This window comes from Sceloporus occidentalis, unplaced genomic scaffold, assembly GCF_023333645.1.
Source record: "Sceloporus occidentalis isolate IW3139 unplaced genomic scaffold, rSceOcc1.0.p SCAF_13, whole genome shotgun sequence".
Classification (NCBI taxonomy): domain Eukaryota; kingdom Metazoa; phylum Chordata; class Lepidosauria; order Squamata; family Phrynosomatidae; genus Sceloporus; species Sceloporus occidentalis.
In genome coordinates this window covers 19,057,501-19,079,811 of record NW_028316993.1, presented here as the reverse complement: position 1 = coordinate 19,079,811, position 22,311 = coordinate 19,057,501, and the positions used below count along the sequence as shown (strand labels likewise).

Here is a 22,311-nt window from a genome sequence, read left to right as displayed (position 1 = left end):
ATTTGTAATCAAGTCACAAAGTACATGAGCTGAATATCTTTAGAACATGATTGGAGAACACATGGCCCTTTGGATATGTGGAACTAGATTTTCAGAAGAATGGTAAACTTTGTTACTGAGCTCTCACTTGCACCCTATACGGTCAGATTTCCATATCCACGGATTCTTTAGCCATGGATTCAACCATGCACAGTTTGAAAATATTCCAAAAAGATATAAATTCCAAAAAGCAAAGCTTGATTTTGCCATTTTATATAAAGCACACCATTCCGAACATCCACAGATTTTAATATCCACAGGGGATCCTGGAACTAAAATCCAGCAGCAGTGTACTGGGTTTCATGTGCTTAGGACATACATTATTAATGGAAAGTTACTTGTTAAGCAAGCAAACCTCTAAGGATAGTAATATTAAAAGTACTATTTAAAAGTACTATTAAAAGCTTTGCAAGCAAATAGCTGAAACAGCCCTGGATTATGTAGGGTCAAGCCTATTCTGCAAAGATAGGAATGTTTTGCTCTGAAATGCCTGTGAAATGTACCTTTTGTGGAGTGGGGTAGTTGTCCTCTTGACCTGTGAAAGTCTCTGAACTTTCCGGAGTGAGAGAGGTGCTTAAGGATCAGAGTGAATGGATCAGGACCCCCCAAACTATTACAGACTTCAATTCCCATCAGTCCCTGCCAGCTTTGCCAATGGTAAGAGATGATGGGAGCAGTTGCTCATCAGTATCTAAAGGAGCCAACTCCACCAACATCTGCTCTAGAGTCTGCTCTGAGGACAGATGATAGAAACATGTCATGCAGCCTAAGGAGAGCTTTTCAGGTAAGTACAAACTAGGAGTATATCACACGGCGCTTTTGGGTGGTTTTCTGGCCCAGTTCCGGCTCATTTCCGACGTGAGTGCACTTCCAACAATGCGGTTTCACATCATAAAGTGAAAGTGTTATCAGATGCCATTGATTTCTTTGGGAGCGCCTAGTGAGGCGCTTCAGCAGTGTTTCCGAAGTGACCCCTCATTTTGGTAAAACCGGGAAAAAAGGGACTTCACAGAATTCGCATTGAAGCACACTTCGATTGCACTTCAAATTGGTCTGGTGTGGAAAAGCACTCTGATGCCACCCCCCCGTGGCTCCTGCATCCTGCTCCGTCATTCCCCTCCTCCTCCTTCATGCCATCTTGCCCCCTCTGCCACCCTGCAACCCATCCCATCATTCCCATCATCCCCTGCCTTCCCCTGTCTCCCAATCCTGGCCCCAGTGACCTATCCCATCATCCTCTGACTGCCCTTGCCTCTCGATCCTGGCCCCAGCGACCTATCCCATCATCCCCTGCCTTCCCCTGCCTCCCAATCCTGGCCTCAGCGACCTATCCCATCATCCTCTGACTGCCCCTGCCTCCCGATCCTGGCCCCAGCAACCTATCCCATCATCCCCTGCCTTCCCCTGCTTCCCGATTCTGGCCCCAACGACCTGTCCCATCATCCTCTGACTGCCCCTGCCTCCCGATCCTGGCCCCAGCGACCTATCCCATCATCCTCTGACTGCCCTTGCCTCCCAATCCTGGCCCCAGTGACCTATCCCATCATCCTCTGACTGCCCCTGCCTCCCGATCCTGGCCCCAATGACCTATCCCATCATCCTCTGACTGCCCCTGCCTCCCAATCCTGGCCCCAACAACCTATCCCATCATCCTCTGACTGCCCCTGCTTCCCGATCCTGGCCCCAGTGACCTATCCCATCATCCTCTGACTGCCCTTGCCTCCCCATCCTGGCCCCAGTGACCTATCCCATCATCCCCTGACTGGTTCTTCACCCCGATGAAGGATGATAGTTAAGGAAGGGGCAGGGAAGGAGGACAGCATCCAGAGCCCCACTGAGCATGTGCAAAGGTGCCGATTCGAATCGCTGAACCCTCAAAGTATGCTCTGGTGTGGTAATACAATGTGCACTCACTCCCCTTTGCTTGAATCCGCATCACGTGACTTGCTTGGAATCAAACTGACTTCTCTTTCCCCTCACTTCGGAAAGGCAACAGAAAGGCAACCAGGTGTGGTAAAACATCACGTTTTAACCTTAATTCGCATTGCTAGACAGGAGTGACTCAGGATCTGGTGTGGGAAAACATCACGCTTTGCATTGCTAGAACAGGAGTGATTGCGGATCTGAGCTGCAAACCCCCCCCCCCCCCATGTGATAAGGTCCCTAGAGAATAGATGAAAAGAAGCAATGTCAGCCAGATGCTGGCGAAACGTCAGGAATAAACTCTTCTAGAACATGACCACACAGCCTGAAACCCCCCCAAAAAACTATGATGATAGCCATCTTCATATATATCAAGGAGATGATGGAGCCAATCTGTTTGCTATCGCTCCACAGAGTAAGGTCCACTCCCAAACCAACAAATTAAAATTACATACTGTATTGTTAGTCCCAGCTAGAGCAAACCCACTAAATCAATGCCATTTACCTATGGGTCAACTCCCAATTCAGTAAGTCTATCCAATAAGAATCAGGCCAATATCTCCCCAAAAACGTTGGGGCTGACTTCTTTTTAATCTATACTGCATTTCCAAGAATATGATTTAGCTGCATCTCCTTCCTCACCTTAAGGGTCTCGTTGAAGATGGGATCTATGGTTCTCTTTTTGACAGCTGTCTTTCTCTTGCTGTGGTTGGACTTGTCAGGAAGGAGGTAGGTTTTGACATACCTGGAAGTGAAAGGGAGATAACAGTTCATCGTGAGATAGACAGTGCAGAGCAATTGTGTTCTTTAGAAACAGAATCAGGACCCACAAGTAGGATGTGGCCTTCCCAAAAGTGAACCACCATAAAGATGCTACAATCTCTTACTGGCAAGCAAAGAAAAGAGAAAAAAAGACAATGAAAAAATGGCAGAGTGAGAGGAAGATTAAAAGAAGTACAAGAATAAAACACAAAAAAATCAAGTTGGATAGCTCTAATGAGCCAGCATGGCATGGTGGTTTGAGTGCTGAACTAGGACTCTGCAAACCAGGGTTCAAATCCCAGCTCAGCCATGAAACCCACTGAGGGACCTTGAGCAAGCCATACTCTCTCAGCCTCACAGGACAGCAAAGTCAAACCTCCTCTGAAGAAACTGTCCAAGAAAGCCACTGATGCTGGCAAAATGTCAGGAACAAAATTTTCTAGAACATGGCCACATAGCCCAAAAAACCCACAAAAAACCATGTCCAAGAAAACTCCATGAGAGATTTGCCTTCAGGTCCCCAAAAGTAAAAAATGACTTGGAGGCACACAACAATGTCAATAGTTCTAATGGGATACAACTGGTAAACTTTAGAGAGGGCATTTGCATTACAGGTGCACCTGGAAAGTGTGAAGAGCAGTCTGCTGTTAGATCACATATTTCATTGCTTTACCTGTCAGTCCCAAAAATCCCACCATGCCACAAAATTGCTGCCACACTGCAGAAATAAAGCAGTTTGACACCATGGCTCAATGCTATGGAATTCTGGGATTTGTACTTTTGGAGGATCTTTAGCCTTTCCTGTCAGAGAGCTCTGGTGCCCCACCAAACTACAAATCCCAGAATTAAAATAACACTAAGTCATGACCATTAGAGTGGTATCAAACTGCCTTTTTTCTGCAGTGTGCCAGCAATCTAAGTCTCTATGCTGTTTCCCTGATACTTTTCAACATTAAGATCCTAATCCTCATACTTAGCACATCCTTCCCTAATTATATCATCTTTCTTTCCTATTCCTCATCTCTGTTTTTCTCAGTTCCATGCAAAAGCAAGCTAGACGGCCATAGGGCAAGGGGAAAGTCCTGCTTTGCACAAAGCCCAGAGCATTTCCAAGCAGGAATGAAGGAGGAAAAACTCCTGTAGAAAAAAGTGGGAAATCATTTTCAATATCGATAATGATGGGAATGCAGAGGGGGCAAACTAGTCCATGCCTCAAAGATTAAGCAAAGTCTGGAAATGTTACTTGCTTGGGCTACCATTTCCAGAATCATGTAGCCAATGTGGCCACTGGGTGTTTCTGGGAGTTAAAATCTAGAAAGCAGCATCTTCTAGCTCTGAGGCTGAGGAACTCCAAATTAGTTGGTTGACAAAGAACATTACAAACATTCAACCTTGTCTCTTATGGACAGATGATGCCTCACAGCAAGGAGCCTCTCAAGATTGTTTTTGCAGCCACCAACCATCAGACTCTCCTGGTTAGAAAATGGGGATGAATTGCTTCTGGAAGTGGCAAGGTACAATAACATCCAAAATCCACAAAACATTGTTACTTTTATTGGACCAAACAAAATGGACAAAATATATGTTGCAAGCTTTCGAAGCTCCACTGGCTTCTTCATCAGGCACAGGTGATACACAGACTGCTGTGAGACTGTGATAGTGCCCATTTTTCAAGGCCAGAAACAGACTTCTGGCAATTTCCAGTTTTCTGGTGGGGGGGGTTGGGGATTGCTATGTTTTCCGTCTGTGTGATGGGAGAGTTTCAGGTCAGAAAAGTAGCCTCCAGACATGATGCAGTGCCCATCTCAGCTTTATACAGTCAAATGAGAAGCCAGTTCCCAGAATTCGAGGTGGACAAACTGGGAAATCCACTCTCTTGTCTCCCTCAGCTAGGAGAGGGGAGCAGGCAGGGAGACCTGGAACCCCTGTGGGCTGGAGATGCCCCATGGAAAATAAATACATAATAAAATAGATAGATTAAAATGAGCAACACAAATTTTGAGCAGATGATGGTGAAGAGCAAGCCCCTGCTCCAGACATACGGATCGGACCGCTGCTTCTTGGCTTCAGCAAGATCTCGACACTGGATGACTTGGACATGCAGTTCCCTCTTTATGGAATCATACTGCAGGGAGAACTGGATGCAGCCTCGGACTTCCACATTCCCAAGATCGTTGTCACTGAATACACTCATCATACTGCCACTCATCTGCCAAAAAGAAGCGGAGAGAAAAGTCAACATAAGTACAGGATCCAAACACAGGGGGCAATAATGAAAGAAAGAAAAGTACTTGAGGTCTCACAAGGGAAAGGAGAAAAGAAGTCATGGTGAAACCAAAACCTTTTTCATTGCGGTTTAGAGAGTGACACCTTTGTTTTCTGATGGTTCAATGTACACAAACTTTGTTTCGCACACAAAATATTGTCTAAAATTACCTTCAGACTATGTGTATAAGGTGTACATGAAACCTATGTTTAGACTTGGGTCCAAGATATCTTATTATGTACATATATGCAAATGCAGGTTTTCCAAAATTAAAATAAAAATCCAAAACCCTTTCATATAAGGGAGACTCAGCTTGTACTTCTAAATCTGTTAGTGCTCTATAGTTACTATCCTGAAAGACAGGAGAGTGCCTTGGAGATTTTTCTGTCCATTTCCATGGCTCTGGGCATTGTTACCATGTTTGGTTTTAATAAAATTTTGGGTATATGTGGTCTGTGTTATGACCCCTGACTGACCCCAGAGAGGACCCGCCATTAACCTAAAGGCGAGGAGACCACGTAGGCAGCTCACCTTGCAGAGGCAGAGCTCTAGAAAGAGATGGAATTGGAAATTTTCCATAGGAAGTTTGGGAGTCGCCAAACCAGAATCGCCACTGCTTGCCCAAGTAAGACAATAGACTTGGCTTCTCACCTGATGAGCCAGTGATCAGCTTAACGACTTAGTAATCAAGTTGGATGCCCCTCCGAATTGTGTCCAGACCTAAATGCATTGTGCAATACATTACTTGCTCTCGGCTTAACAAAGCCCAAGCAATCAACACCTTTGTCTGGCAAGTCCCCATAGCCTCCGGATACGTTTCGACGTATAAAACCCCTGGGTTTCTGGACTCTCTTTGAGCTGAGCTGAGCTGAGCTGAGCTTGTGCTATCACCAGGTTGCAAGCTGGTCCACGACAGTTTGAACTCTGCTCTTAGCTCCCACGGCCCTCTTCCCCCGCTCCTGCAGACATGATTCACTGTCCATCCGATTCCGGCACGTGGTGTTGTTAGGGCCACCTCTCGGCTATATTTGAGCTAATTAAAATTCCCCTAATTCGATCCTTCCTAACAGTTTTATGCACCTTGATATGGCTATTTTCTTTCTCCGGCCCCTATACAGAGCCAATTATTACAGCAGAATCCTAGGACTGGTCTATATTGGAGTTTCCCTCCATTAATGCAGCATCTGGCTTGTTCACATAGTACATTCACCAATCCACACAACTGGTGAACTCACATGATTTCTGCTTTGGTATTCTATGATTTAGCAGACCAATTTGATGAAAGCACTGTCTTCTTATTTGTTATTGTGGTGTGCTCGTACTAATTATTTCTGCAGAAACAAGAGGTGTTCTCTTTTCATATTTGCATGAGTGCCTTGTTTGCAGAACTGCTCTGCTGCCCCTCTTTCCTCATCTTCACCTTATTCCTTAGGCAAAGCAGAGGAGATTGGTTAGGAAATAAGAAGCTGTCTTCCATTTGTAAACTGTCACTGACCAGGTTGGGTGGCTACACATTTACCAGAGTCCTTGGTATCCGCTGGGGTTTGGTTCCAGGACCCACCTACCCTCCACACACCCTAAAATTGGATATCAAAATCTGTGGATGCTGAAGTCCCATTAAAAACAATGACATAGTAAAATGGTGCCCCCTAAATAAAATGGGAAAATCAAGGTTTGCTTGTAGGAATTTACAGCCAGCTCTCTCTATGCATAGATTCCTTATCCATGGATTTAACCATCCACAGTTTGAAAATATTCACAAAACATATAAATTTTAAAAAACAAACCTTGATTTTGCCATTTTTATAAGGGACACCATTTTACTACTCGTTGCAAATAATGAGACTTGAGCATCCATGAATTTTGATACCTCTGGGGGATTCTGGAACTAAACTCCAGCAGATACCAAAGGCCCACTTTGTATGTATGTATGTATGTATGTATGTATTTGAATATTTTAAAGCCATGAATCGATAAAGAATAAAGAATCCATGGATACGGAAAGCTGACTGTAATATGTTTTGGACACTGACTGTCAATCTATATGCACATTTGCCTTTGCTCATTACTCCCCTAGAAGAAGATCTTATGGAGACCCCTTTCTCATTGTTGAAAAACAACAAGTCCTAAAGAGGCAAGAACAATGAGCTACGCATGGAGAAGAAGAACAGGCAAGAAGAAATAAAGATATCAAGGGACAGTCATTTTCTCCTTGATGCATGACTCTAGCAGCCTCATCCAACTTGATGCCTTTGAACTACAACTCCCAAGATTCTTGGTACCTGGGCTTGCTGCATGAAGCTTCATGATAGATGAAGTCCAAAACATGCTGGAGACAATTGTACGAAGAGATGTCCCAGTCACTAAGACACAGTTTCTAACCCTCATCCCCACTCCTGATCACATACCGTGGATGAGCTTAGGCTGGAGAAGGAAGAGCTGGTGCTTAGTAATTTATTCCGGGGGCTCACACTCTGGTTCTGGGGAGGTGATGAACTCAGGGCTCCTTCCTGGCCCTTTCCAAGGCTTCCATTACTCTACAGATACAAAACAATCAGAGAGAGAAAGGGCTTTACTCTTTATGACTTTTCCACAGCACCCAAAGAGCTACGAACATGTCCTGATCTGTCTGCTTTGTTCTGCCTCTGCAAGAGGTTAAGTCCCATGAGGCTTCAGAGTTTGCAGACTTTGAGGGAAGAATGGAAGAAAATGTTTTTTTGTAGAGCCAGCTGCCATAGTTGCTTGGTCTCTGTGGCTTGCTTCTCAGCCATATCTGTGGTCTGGTTTGCCATGCTTTCCAGTAACCCCTGCAAGAAGATTACTGCACCTTTAATGCTTAACACATCTTCCTATTGTTTCTGTGAAAGTCGATCACAACAATTTTTAGTGATCCAGCCATGCTTGTCATTAGGGATATTGCTGATTGGCAGGTAGACAGGCAAGGTCTTGCTTAGAGTTACAGGAGGAGCTAACCAGGCCACATAGCAACCACCAGACCAGCTGGAAAGCAGGTAATAGTAAGCTTTGTTTCCACATATCCAATATGTTCCAAGAGGGGAACTGTTCAAATATTCTTTTTTCTGACCAAAGTCTAGTCTAGTCCATCCCTCTTGGGAGATCATCCAGGGGCAAGGGTGAGCTTCAATCTAGTTTTTAGTATAATTGTAAGTCACAAGGGCAAGTCGTTTCTGACTTATAGAAACTTTTATTGCTCACAAGTTGTATTGTTGCTGGGGAATGCCATTTCCCCATCAACTACTATGAAGATTGATGCTTAACTAAGAGGGGAGCAGAGAGCCTATCATGGGATTTTTCTTGACAAGTTTTTTCAAGGGGGTGGGCATTACCATCCTGTGAGGCTGAGAGAGTGTCACTTGCCCAAGGTCACCCAGTAGGTTTACATGGCTGGGCTGGGATTTGAACCCTAGTCTCCAGAGTTATAGTCCAACACTCAAACCACTATACCATTCAGGCTCCTATTAAAGACACAGCAGCTTGATTTTGAAGGGCAGTCTGGGTTACAAGAATTGATTTATAGTTTATCATTAAACCCAAGAAGAATCATGTCCTATGAGGAATGACTTAGGGAGCTGGGGTAGCCAAGAGATGTTTAGCCTGGAGAAAAGAAGGTTAAGAGGTGATATAATAGCCCTGTTTAAATATTTGAAGGGATGTCGTATTGAGGAGGGGGCAAGCTTGTTTTCTGCTGCTCCAGAGAACAGGACCTGGAACAATGGATGCAAGCTCCAGGAAAAGAGATTCCACGTCAACATTAGGAGGAACTTCCTGACATTAAGGGCTGTCTGACAGTGGAACACACTCCTTCCTCAGGGTGCAGTGGAGTCTCCTTCTTTGGAGGTCTTCAAAGAGAGGCTGTTTAAAGCACCTGTCAGGGGTGCTTTGATTGTGAGTTCCTGCATGGCAGAATGGGGTTGGACTGGATGGCCCTTATGGTCTCTTCCAACTCTACGATTCTACGATTCTATGATTCTATGAATCAAATGAGTAAAAGCACTGCCTTCTTTGAGACAGTTTCCATCCTCGCACCCCCTTTGCCATCTTCCCAACAGTTTTCAGACAACAGAAGTGTGTTAAATAGAATGCAGTTGTGAGAAAGAACTCAGTGTACCATAATGTTGCAAAAGTTTCTTATCTGGCTGCTCTCCTAGAGGCTTAGTTCTATAGAATTTCATTGTCTTGCATATGCAACATTTCCTGCTTGTTCCCCTGTACTTTTCTGCTGACCAAACTGCTGTTTGTATCCATGTTATTTTTCATTCAAACTCCATTCTCACTTATGTGGGGCTGATTCCCATGAGCTCATACTAACCTCCCTCTTGCAAATGACAAGCCTTGGTCCACTCTTCTCTTGGACGGGTCCTCCTTGAGTAATGGTGTTATTTGTAATTACATATGTGCCTTCCTTGACTCCTCTGGGGTTTACTTACCATATCATGTTCATAGAGGGATCCCATTATCATCATCACCACCATGATCATCATTATTATTAAAATGTCCCACTTTTTTTCCAACATTGGAACTCAAAGTGGTTTACAATTTAAAAGAATACAATTTAAAAGATACTTAAAAGGGAACATTAAAATAGAATTAACATTAAGTGAACATTAAAATAGTAGAGTTCTGGGATTCCGGAATTCACCCAACATTTTCAGTTGGGGGCAGAAGCTAAGGGAAGCAACTGGGGCTTGCCTTACTTCCTCAGAGGCCTAAAGGACATTCAAAAGTCTATTTCAGTTATGCTATATGTTTCTTTAAAGTCAGATGCTGCTCTCTAAACCACCAGGAAGTTTCAACAAAATGATCGATAGCAAAGAAACCTCTGTGTTTGGCACTGTTTCTCCTAATTAAAACTTTCCTTCTAGGTGTCATTATTGTAGACCATCATGAAGTCTCACAGGGCCAAACCATAGCATTAGGAAAGATTATATGATCTTCTACCCCCTAAAGTTCTCTGCTTTTTCTGACTTTAGCAGCAACCCGCAGCAACAATACATCTTGTGATCAACTTCTATTACAGTGCAAAATATTTTAGGAGGCTTGGCCTTGAATGGGCAGTTAAGATCTATTAGCTTTACAAATGACCTGCTCCTAGTGGAAATGAAACCAGATAGTACCACTATTGGCACACCTCTCTGTGCTTTTTGGATTCTCCTTGAGGAGGGCACACGGTGATGGGGATTTTCATCAGGTGTTCCTTGCACTACAAGATTTAGCATAATTGCTGTTTAGTGTCGTTGTTGTGTGCCTTCAAGTTGTTTCCAACCTATGGCGACCCCAAGAGGAATTTATCATGGGAAGTCCTCTCTGAAATTTGAGATCAAGGAGCCCAGATAGCCTCTCTCTTTCACATCAGCCCTTTTGTACAACTTCATGTGGTGCCAATTTGTCAGGTAAGGAAAAAAGGCTAAATCAGACACATAGCATTTGACCCAGGCAGCTGTTAAGTTTATTATTCAATTACTTTCAGCCCACCCTATCCACAGTGTTCCATAGTCAGCAAAGTTTCCTTTCATCCACCATCAAAGACATCCCCATGAGCAAGGTCATTCTTACTCACATTTTTCAGACTGGGGATATGAGGCAGATAAATAGTCACTTATGGGGGTGTTCCCACTGGCTTATACTCCGTGTTACAAATCGAATCCAAGGTACAGCGTTCCTATTAGAAACCGAATTAACTCTAGAACAGTTGTAGAGCAACCCGCAATCGTTCCCACTAAAATCCGAATCGTAAAGCGGATTTTTATTTAATCCGTGTTAAAGGCGTATAACCCATGTTAAAAAAATAGAAGGGTCGAACCTACAATTTTTTCATGATTCGGGATAGAAATCGGGTTATTTAAGTAGGAACGATCAGCCTCAGAAATCGGGTTAGCTGGATGGGAGGAGCGGAGCGCGATGGGCTGGCTCGGGGGAGTCGCCCTTTCTTGTCCCCATCCGTCGTGGCCGTCACCATCTTTGCTTCCCTCACCCCTTTGTCTGCGGCAGTCTTTCAATAAGAGATAAGGATTATTTTTTATTTTTATTTTTTAATGGTTTACAGGCACTTAATCTCTTCAGCACTTTAAGCGCCTGAAGTCCCGGCCGCTCAAGCGCCTGCATCTGTCAAAGGACTCTTAAAGGCTTCCCCCGGTGGATTGCAACCTCCCCTCTGTATGAAGAGAGCCATACGGAGGAGAGGGTGGATGCACAGCAATCTTGGGGGAAATAGAGCCTTTCCATCTCTCTTTCCCAATCTGGGGAGACACAGAAAACTCTGGATGTGTGTGTGTGTGTGTGTATTCATCTGTCAAAGGACTTTTAAAGGCTTCCCCCGAGGAGAGCCATTGAGCACCAATTGTAACGGAGGAGAGGCTGGATGCACAGCAATCTCGGGGGAAATAAAGCCTTTCCATCTCTTTTTCCCAAACGGAATCTGCCTTCTCCTCCTTGATCCCATTTTCCAACCCTGGAAAGAGAATCTTTGGGGAAGAGTGCTTCCTCCCTGGGCTGTCTGTGGAGCCATGAAGCGGGGATATGTCCTGCAAAACCCATCCCATAGTTCCTCTGGAAGGAGCTTTCCCCAAATTCGCTTTGCCAGCAGTCTCCCCCATTCTCTCTGGGGTCTTTCTTCCAAGGCAGCAGCCTAGCAGAAGTGCTCTGGGGAGGCAGTTTTCTCTCCCTCAACCATCCTTCCCCACGAATAATTACAGGACTCATAGGCACTTTAAGCGCCTCCTCATTGACTCTTTTATAAAAAACCCGCGAAATTTAAAAGTGACGTTATGATGACGTCGCTTTGATTGACAGACCCAAAATGGTGAGTGGGAACGAAATAAGGCTAAAACCGGTTTATATATACACCGTTTTATTTGAATAGGAACGAAAGAGGATCACTTAAAGCGAATCAGTTGGTAAATGAGAACGAAGAAAAAAAAGCGATTTGGAACGCGGGATAAGACCAGGGTTATTTTGAATCGATTTAACTGATACCGGTGTATTTTAAAGCGTTGTAAATCGCAAGTGGGAACACCCCCACTTATATAGTCCAGAGTAGAGCAGCATTTTAAGCCAACATCTCCCAATCCCCACTCTCTAAACCACACTATTGCATGGCTTTGCATTTATTAGTGTCTTGATCTTAACGATAGCCAAGAGAGTGGCTGGTATTAGGTTGCCTAGCAATACTCTCTACCTTCATACCTGCATGGAGACTGTGATGGCTGGTAAGGTATCCATCTGCTGTTTCTCCTCCTCTGAACTCAGGCTACTAAATGAATTGCTTCTCTCTGATAGGAGAATAAAAATGGCCCAGTAAGCCCAATTCTGACCCTGGTGTAGATGTTTGAAATCAACAGTCTGCCTATTGTTTGGAAGTGGCAAACAGGTCCACATTAGAAAGATGTGACTTCGCAGGATGCAGTATGATCCATAACCAGTGCAGGCAAAGCACAGAGAATCTCTTAACGTGGTATTTCTGGGCTAAACAACATCCATGTGTGATTTCTAGACTACTCCAGCTTGGTACCTTTTGGAAGTTTTGAACTAAACCTCCTAGCATTTCCAACTATGGGCTATACTAGTATAATTCAAAGATATAGTCATGTTAGTCTGTAGAATCAGTACATAGAGAGATCTTGTAGCACTTTTGAAACTAACTGAAAGAAACAAGTTGGCAGCATGAGCTTTCCTAGGCATCTTAGGAAGTAGACTGAAGTCTACGAAAGCTCATGCTGCCAATTTCTTTCTTTTAGTTAGTCTCAAAGGTGCTACAAGATCTCTCTATGGGCTATACTAGTTGGGGATGATTGGAGCTCAGTTGAAAACAAAAAGGCACAAGGTGGGGAAGGCTACTTTAAATTATAAATAGTAATGGGGCGGGCAGGGGGAGGGAATGGATAAATGGCTGAGGGCCATGGCCACAGAGGAAAGATGAGTCAACTCTTTTTTCTCTTACGGATCACCAACAACACTCTTCTTCCCCCTTCAATGCTCAACACTATTTGCATTGGAAAACAAGCTCATTTTGCACCAACGGGAACTTTTCCCCAGTACAGTGGGCCCTTGTCATCCGCTGAGGTTTGGTTTCAGGATTCCCCGTGGATAACAAAATCCGTGAGTGCTCAAGTCCCATTAAATACAATGGCATAGCAAATATATACAAAATGGCAAAATCAAGGTTTGCTATTTGGAATTTATATTTTTAAAAAAATATTTTCAAGCTGTGGATGCTTGAATCAATGGATAAAAAATCTGTGGATAAAGAGGGCCAACTGTACAAACATTAGCATGGAGGTGAATTTTTGCTTGTCCCATGGAAGAAGGGTGAAGGAATGGGGAACCTGTGGCCCTCCAGATGTTGTTGGGACGCATTTCTCATCAGCTCTAGCCAGCAAAGCCAATGGTGAAGAATGATGAGACTTTTAGTTTAATGATATCTTGAGACCCACAATCAACCTATCCCTTGGTCAAACCCTTCCTCCCTGCCCAATGCAATCTTGCCTCCAATCCCATGGTTATTTATGCATAAAAAGCCCATCCATAGTAAATAAAATATTCAATGTCATGTCTACTTTCCACTTTCCTGTTCCCCAACTACCAGCCCAAATGTGGGTTGCATGTTTGCTTACCTTGTTTATTTGTTTCATCGTTTACCAGCTTGTTCTCAGCCACTTCATCTTGAGACGGGGTTGTATCCTGCAGAGTCTTTTAAAAGGAAGGCAAGACAAGCATCATGCTGAGATCATTGACTGTGGGTGGTCTAACAGTGGGGATGTATTCTGAGTCTTATTTGCATATGCAAATAGCACCAAAAGCTGTCCCCAGACCTTCAGAAGACATTGCTGTGCAAGCCAAGAGGCGTGACATCACAGAATGAACAACAGTTCCAGACTTTGCAGAATATGTGCATATTTACAATATTAAAAATGGCTGTTTTGTGTGTTTAACCATTTAGGCAAATTAAAGACTGCAACCTGCTCTACCCCTGCTGTGTTAGGAAGTTTTGCTGTCAACCATGATAAAACAGGAAGTTTTGTTTTGTTTTTAAAAGGATGTTCATTTTGGACTTTCCTTTCAGGAGCTAAAACCTGTGACCTGTCACTCCCTTATATAGGGTAACTGTGTTTCCTCTCTCAGGCGGGGTACAGACGGGCAGGGGAAGACGTCTTGGAGGTGTATTCTGCTGAATACGGAGCCTCCAGACCGCCTGCCCCGGGGGCGTGGCTCAGGTGTATGGGGCTTCCACATGGGGGGCAGTGAAGACGCCTCACCTGGGGCCGTTTCTGACCCGCAGTTTCCATACCGCCGCCTCGCAGGATGCTGCAAAGAGAGAGGCAGCTTCCGCACGGGTGGCCAAAAACGGGGCTTTTTTTTTCTTTTGCCGGCTGGCGGATGCGCAGCTGCGGCGCTCAGCACCGGCAGCAGAAAGCCTATGTGCACATTTAAAGCGCCCAGGCCCCTTTAAACTTTTTCCCTCGCCCTGCCCAAGAACAATGGTGGTCTCCTGCCAGCTGGTGATCAGCTGGTGTTGGCATCCTTGTCCGCTTGCACGTTGGTAGTGTCACCAGCATCATGGATGCCTCCTCTCCTTTGGTCCCCACGCTCTTGCTGAATCTGCAATGCACAGCCACAGCTGTCGCCGCTGCCACCGCTGTCCCCCTGCCATCCCTCATCACCTCCCTTGTACATATGTAAATATTTAAAGTTTTAGGGTTTTTTTATTGTTAGGTGAAAATGGCACAGGAATGTGTGTAGGGGTTCACTTTAAATTCCAAACTTTCCCCAATTCTAGCAGCGCATGCGTACATGTTGCTCTAGAGTTAGGGTTAGGGTTAGGGTCACGAGCATTAAAATAGAGTGCAGCTGTACTGCAGCTTCCACATCTGCATGGCATCTGACGCTCTAATTAGAGCCTCAGTGCAAACTGCGCATGTTCCAGGACCCCGACTCATTATGCGACGCAGCAGACATGGAGCTTTTAAATGGGCACCTTAAATTAGCGGCGTAACAATTCTGGCGTACCAGTGCAGCAGCTTATAGACGGAGCTGCGCAGTTGCACAGTATATAGAAAAGAAGCAGGGAAAAGCAGCACCTTTTTAATGCCGCTTCTTCCCGCTTGGGGCATGCGGGTGGCGTGTTCATGGTGGCATTCAGGTAAGGGCCGTCTGAAGGCTATACCTTCATGACGTCATGAACACACCCCTTTTTGCCCGTCTGTATCCCGCCCAAGTGTCATATTGGTAAGACCAGTGCCAGCAGTGGGCATCATGTGGCAACTGTAAAGGCTCCATTGCCAACCTTTCAAGCTGTTCTCCTTCTCCAAATATGTAAGCAGTAACAAGGGTAAGAAGATGGAGCAGCAGCATCTCTCACCTCCTCCTACAGCTGCTATTTGTCTGGCGTTCTCCCTCTGGGAGCTTGTCTACACAATTAAAATATTCCTTATTGGAATCAGACTGTAATCCAGCCGCACGTGATTCAGAAGAACTGGGGCTTTTTGCAAGTGGGGTGGGGTGAGGGAGAATGAATAAACTCCACTGAAAAAAGGATTTGCAGTTTTTAATGGAGTATCCTTGAGAATGTGCATTATCAAACATGTAGCCAGATGGCCGCTTTGCATGATTTTGCATGGTTACACATTTTCTGCAGAGGGAGGGTAAAATGCGAATTTGCACAGGAAAGTGAAGACAATTGAGCATTAATGCAAGTGTGCAAAAATCTGCAGCAATTCACATAGTACACTTATGTGTAGACTAGGTGATCTTTGCAGATGTGGACTCAGAGGCTAAACAAATGTGCAGCAGAAGCAAGGAGAGAAAGAGAAGAAGGCCACTATGGGCATTTATTGGTTACATTTATAACCTAACTTTCCTGGTCCTGGTGGTAGCAGGTGGCTTTAGTTTCAGTAGGGGAGTGACCCTATTCTTGGGGTTTAGACTGAGTTTTACAGGAGTTGTCCAATGTACTGAACACTATAAGCAAAGTGGCTTTTGGGAACCTTGGATACCTCTTCTAAAGCTCAAGATTAAAACCCAGAGTAGAGCCATTGCAGCCACTGGGTCAGAATTTGGAATTCACTACTTCTGGCTGGGGGAACCTGGGAGTTGAAATAAAGAAAAAACACCTTTTGTAAAGCATTGCTTAAAAATACTTTTTAAAAAAAATAGTTAAAGAACAGCAACCAAACAAAGACTTGCCTGCCCCTGCTAATAGGGATGTTAAAAGCTCATTTAATAATAAAAATAAATAATACTAAAATTTTATTTATATTCCGCCTCTCTGTCAATGACAATTGAGGTGGCTTACAAGTTAAAAAGAAATTACATACAATCCCATATTCCAGTATCCCACCTGTTACCAAGTTTGGTTTTAATAAAATTTTGGGTATATGTGGTCTGTGTTATGACCCCTGACTGACCCCAGAGAGGACCCACCATTAACCTAAAGGCGAGGAGACCACGTAGGCAGCTCACCTTGCAGAGGCAGAGCTCTAGAAAGAGATGGAATTGGAAATTTTCCATAGGAAGTTTGGGAGTCGCCAAACCAGAATCGCCACTGCTTGCCCAAGTAAGACAATAGACTTGGCTTCTCACCTGATGAGCCAGTGATCAGCTTAACGACTTAGTAATCAAGTCGGATGCCCCTCCGAATTGTGTCCAGACCTAAATGCATTGTGCAATACATTACTTGCTCTCGGCTTAACAAAGCCCAAGCAATCAACACCTTTGTCTGGCAAGTCCCCATAGCCTCTGGATACGTTTCGACCTATAAGAACCCTGGGTTTCTGGACCCTCTTTGAGCTGAGCTGAGCTTGTGCTATCACCAGGTTGCAAGCTGGTCCATGCCAGTTTGAACTCTGCTCTTAGCTCCCGCGGCCCTCTTCCCCCCACACTCCTGTGGCCGTGATCCACTGTCCATCAAAGCTTCATCAGACTTCCCGGAGAAGACTTCTAAGGTAGTATTCCCTACTGGTGCCTCTCTTTCTCAAACCTATCTCCCTAACTTACCCATCCCCTGCTGTAGCATTGAATGTGTGTGTGTGTGTGTGTGTGTATGTTCCCCTTTTGCTGTGTGATTTTCCCTGTGCTTTAATAAACATTACCCTTTTAATTGGACCTAGTTGGTATCAGTGTCTCTTTCTCTTGGGGTTTGCTGGCAACCTCTGGTATACACTGTTGGGACCCAATTCCGGCACATAGTATTGTTAGGGCCACCTCTCGGCTATACTTGAGCTAATTAAAGTTCCCCTAATTAGATCCTTCCTAACACACCCGCCCCTAAAACATCAAATAAAAAATTAAGAATTTTAAATCATACATTAAAATAAACAAATCAAGCAAATAGGCTATAGCAGATTCAGAGGGGTGGTGGGTTTAGATTGGTGGCTGGGTTTTCTATTTGATTTTTCAAAACTGATTTTTCTAAACTAGATCACTGTGCTGTTTGCCAAAACAGTGCTGACATTGTTTAAGGGAATTTCCAGATGGATTCTTGCTGGTCCAATTAATAGAGCTACTGTCCATCAAAGCAGACAAGGATGTATGTTTGTTCTGACAATTAAAAGAAAGAAAGAAAGAAAGAAAGAAAGAAAGAAAGAAAGAAAGATGCCAGCTACAGATGCTGGTGAAACGTCAGAAAGAAACTCTGCTAGAACATGGCCACATAACCCAAAAAACCCACAAAAAACCAAAGCATTCCATGTTTGAAGTATGCTAGCGGCATGTTCTAGGATCTTGCAAGAAAGTACTAGAAGGCACACACAGACAAAGCCCCAATGACCAAAAGGGCCAAGCTTATTTGGGAGTTTGGCATTTGTCCTTCCATAAAAGGAAAATGTAGCAGAACTTGGAAAAGTTACTTTTTGCATGATCCCCAAGCTGGTAGAGAATTCAAAAGAAGAGTTTTGTCGCATGAGAAAAGAAAGCCAAAAGAGAGTGAGAGAGTAACTCCTTTCTCTGTGCCTCTCTTAATGTTGTCATAGCACTTCTGTTCTTTTCCTGAGGGAGACAGCCATAAAAGCTGTGCCTTGTGTCAAACGGATTTTTCCAGTGTGACAAAACACACACTTTTACAACTGTCTCTCTCTGGAAGAGAACGAACGTGCTACAACATCATGCGGCGAGGCATGGAGACAACCACTACTCTACCGTTCCATTTCAGCTTTCTTTTTCCATGTGACAAGGCTCTGAGGTTTGAAACACAGTGTGCATGTGTGTGTATGAGGAGGTGTTGATGTTTCATTGAGGCTCACAGCATCAATGAATCCGCCTCACCTCGGTCTCTTCTGGCCAGGGTGGCCGAGGAGCAGCAGTCTCACTGAAAAGCCTAGGAAGAAACAGAGAGACCATTACTCTTCTGTGGCAAGCTGTTTGATTCATAAGAACAAGTTTAATTTTCTGCTAGATCCCCTCAGCCCTTACAGGTCATGATTATGACCCATTTCACACATTGCACAAGGATAACAAAACTGTGCTAGTTCCAATATATTTGGTATTGAAATGCTGGTTAAGAATAAGTTGCACACATAGCTCTGTTTTCCAATACAGTGGAATAGCCAGAGATCCAGGAGAGAACTCCTGACCTCCAGCATCTTTCACCCAAAGTGGTTGCTTTACTTTGCTTAATGGCAGAGCCAGCTCTAGAACAAGAGAATGCAAATCTGCTTCACATTTTGTGCAACACTTTGAATATATGAAGTTATCTAACTACCATGCTGCTTCTTTATCATTTCTCCTCCAGTACCTGAATTCCAGTGGCTTAAAAAGGATATCAACAAGTGAAACAATGGAAAAGGAACAAAGCTTGGTGAACAAACAAGCAAAGCAACAGAACCTCCCCAAGATATGAGGCCCATAACTTGGAGGTTCTAAACATATATAATCTCTACACTGCCCTGGGTCTGAGACCACTTTGCAATAAAGAAAGAAGCCAATGTGCCATCAGGTGTGCATCTGCATTGCAGAAATAAAACAGTCTGACACCACTTTAACTTCAATGGCTCAATGCTCTGGAATGCTGGTGTTTGTAGTTCGGCAAGGCATCAGAACACTCTGAGAGGGGAGGCTAAACATCTCACAGAATTTCCAGTCCTAGAATTCCATAGCACTGAGCCATGGCAGTTAAAGTGGTGTCAAACTGCATTATTTCTGCAGTGCAGAGGCAGCCCAGGAGTCATGGAGATATTTGGCAAGATTACCAGGACCTGTAGTAGTCCTGCTGGTGCTTGATGGACTCCTGGTGAACTGTTTAAACCACATACACATTCAAGTCTGGGCAGACCTAAAGAGAACTACTTGGACTCTGGGGGTTTTGCTGGTTAAATTGGCTACATGAGTCACTGGTCACACCTTTTTAGCCACAGCCCTGGATCTGGGCTTCTGTGACTACAAGATTCTTTAAGATCTTGTTCAGCAATCTCCACCACGCCATTTTAAACTCTTCTGACTTAGCATCCTCAAGTAATTCTTCCTCACTGTAACTTAGGGGATGTTACCTTTACTAGAAACAGTCACTAGCTTTCAGCTATTTGCAAAGCTTGGAACAGGCACTTTCTTGGACTACAAATGCCAAATTCCCCGACTTGTCATGGCTTCTGCCCATGATGGTTGAAGGATTCTGAGAGATGTAGTTCAAATAAATACCTTGTCTAATCTTTGGCTATTTGACATCTTCCTGAACTGGCATTTCCAGACATTTAAAAAACACACACACACACACACACACACACACACACTCAATCATTTTGGTATCCAAAAAGCAATGCTTCTCACCCATCTGTAGCATCTGGCATGTCCTCCTCCTCAGCTGTGGGTTCGCTGATCACCTCCAAATCCCCCAGGCTAGTTCGCTGATTCAGTTCCCATTCACCTGCTTTATTATGGGGAAAGATGTATCACATTATTATTTTAAAACTTTCTATTATTTCTGCACTGCAGAAATAATTCAGTTTGACACCATTTTCACTCAATGGCTCAATGTGATGGAATTCTGGGGATTGTAGTTTGTTGTAGCAACAGAGCTCTCTGACACAGAAGGCTAAATGTCTCACAAAACTATAATTCTTAGAATTCAACAGGACTGAGCTATGGCAGTTATGAATGCTGTCAAACTGGATTATTCCTGCAGTGTGGATGCAGCCTATGGCAACATAACAGATAAATACACAGTGGATCTTTGTTATCCACTGGGGTATGGTTCCAGGAACCCCGTGAATAACAAAATCTGTGTATGCTCAAGTCCCATTAAATACAATGGCATAGCAAAATGGTGTCCCTTACATAAAATGGAAAAATCAAGGTTTGATACTTGAAATGTATACCTTTAAAAAAAAAATTTAAAGCCATGGATGCTTGAATCCATGTATAAAAAGTCCATGTATAAGGAGGGCCAACTGTAATTGAGTACATTTCTGCCATACATATTTAAAAAGTTAGTTACTTCCCAGAAAAAGCTACAGTATATATTCTATATTACATGATGACTGCTATTCAAAGAAGGATAACTTCACTTCCAGCTGTGAAAGAGCCTCATGGTTACCTTTGGGCTTTTTCTTCCGGCGGATTGAAGCCCGGACAATGTCTGCACCAAAGTGATTATGGCGGTGCCGCTTGGCCCGAACATCACAGAACCAGTCCCCGGATAAGATCTTCAGCCAGCTGGGATCTGAGACAGACTCACGCAATTTGCTTGAGACCATGGGAAGAGAGAGAAACCAAAGTTAGATTGTGCTCCCCACAGGCAGAATCTCTGTCAGCAGTTCCAGCTGACAGAAAACCCCACTGAATGCTCAGTCAGGGTGCATATTCACTGCAGAAATAATGCAGTTTGACACTATTTTAACTTCATGCTATAGAATCCTGGGATTTGTAAGATTTTATTTTATTTCATTTCATTTCATTTTGGAGGCACCAACACTCTCTGGCAGTGAAGATCAAAGACCTTGCAAACTACAAATCCAGGTTTCTGTAAAATGGAGCTACCACACTTAAAGTGGCATCAAACTGCATTATTTCCACAGTGTAGATGCACATGAGAGGCTAAATCGCTCCCAAAATCCCAGAATCCCATAGCATTGAGCTGCAACAGTTAAAGCAGTGTCCAAGTGCATTCATTTTGTAGTGTAGATGCCGCCTCAGTCTCCTAATTCATATATACTAGGGAGAGGAAATCCATGCTTCCCCAGATGATGGTGGCTCCCTCATTGTCACGAACCTGGATAACATGGCTAATGATCATGAGTATAATCCCATATCTGCAAGGCTGGAGGTTCCCCAGTTCTGCATCCAAACAATAACTCAGCTCTCTTAGTGTCAATCTTTTTGTAGCCAAAAAGGGGCACACACAAAAAAAGAGGTATCAGTAAGTTTGGGGGAAGTCTGGGTTTGCAGAAACACCCTTTAAGAAAATAAACCCAGTGTGGAGGAATTGCAAAGCTTCCCAATGGGAGCTCAGCATGCTTAATGGTTATACAGTATATTGTTCCCTGACTGTCAGGAGACAGAGGACCTTACCACACCGGGCACAGAAGTAGGGTCAGTGCGCATTGGTCGATGTGTATTCGCGTTATATCGCTTTGGTGTTTCACACCTGTGAGCTCAGAATACATATTGACCAATGAGATATAACGTGAATACGCTTTGGCCAATGCGTATTCACAGCGGGGTGCCAAACTGAAGGCAGCCGGCTCCTCCGTTTTGCGAGTCCGCAAAATTAGTGGATTCACGGGATCCGTATTGATAGCCAGTGTGAAACCTCTGCTGCTTTGGCTGGTGTGTACATCCAATCCGCTGGTTCTCCTGAAGACCACCGGGTTACAAATTTCCCATGATGCTGCGCTAGAATTTCCCCCATCTCCTTCCGTTGGCCCTTTCCCCTTTCAGGACAACCGCCGGGGCTGGGGAGCGATTTTTCCACTCGACGAGATAAAGCAGAAACCTTTTGTGTCGGGGGAGGGGAATGTATATGTATATGTGTGTATATATGTATATGTATGTGTGTGTATATATACACACACACACACACACGTGTGTGTGTAAGCATATAAATGCAGCATTACACTTTCGGATGCTCCACAGTTTGTATGTGTGTGTGTGTATGTATGTATATGTGTGTATATATGTATATGTACACATATAAATGTACACATATAAATTCGGCTTCACACTTTTGGCAGTACCACTATGTGTATATGTGTGTATATCTGTGTGTGTGTGTGTGTGTGTGTGTACACACACATATATACAAACACTCAAGCAGACAGATGTGTGTGTACACATATAAATACGGCATCACACTTTTGGCTGTGGCACAGTGTGTTCTT

At 44.0% G+C, this 22,311-nt stretch overlaps 1 protein-coding gene across 3 annotated transcripts in view; it reads right to left on the bottom strand.

Annotated features, from left to right (window-relative positions):
* SYTL1 (synaptotagmin like 1) overlaps positions 1-22,311 on the bottom strand; it is a 58,087-nt gene that overhangs the window by 10,115 nt on the left and 25,661 nt on the right. The window contains exons 3-10 of one of the 3 annotated variants that reach the window (XM_089479348.1): positions 20,529-20,677; positions 19,763-19,862; positions 18,266-18,317; positions 13,621-13,696; positions 12,194-12,279; positions 7,399-7,527; positions 4,767-4,933; positions 2,605-2,707 (exon numbers count right to left, since the gene is read on the bottom strand). In XM_089479348.1, the coding sequence (XP_089335474.1) occupies positions 2,605-2,707; positions 4,767-4,933; positions 7,399-7,527; positions 12,194-12,279; positions 13,621-13,696; positions 18,266-18,317; positions 19,763-19,862; positions 20,529-20,677 (862 nt within the window). The remainder of the gene's footprint in view (positions 1-2,604; positions 2,708-4,766; positions 4,934-7,398; positions 7,528-12,193; positions 12,280-13,620; positions 13,697-18,265; positions 18,318-19,762; positions 19,863-20,528; positions 20,678-22,311) is intronic. The other 2 variants (XM_089479349.1, XM_089479350.1) reach the window with 2 other exon arrangements.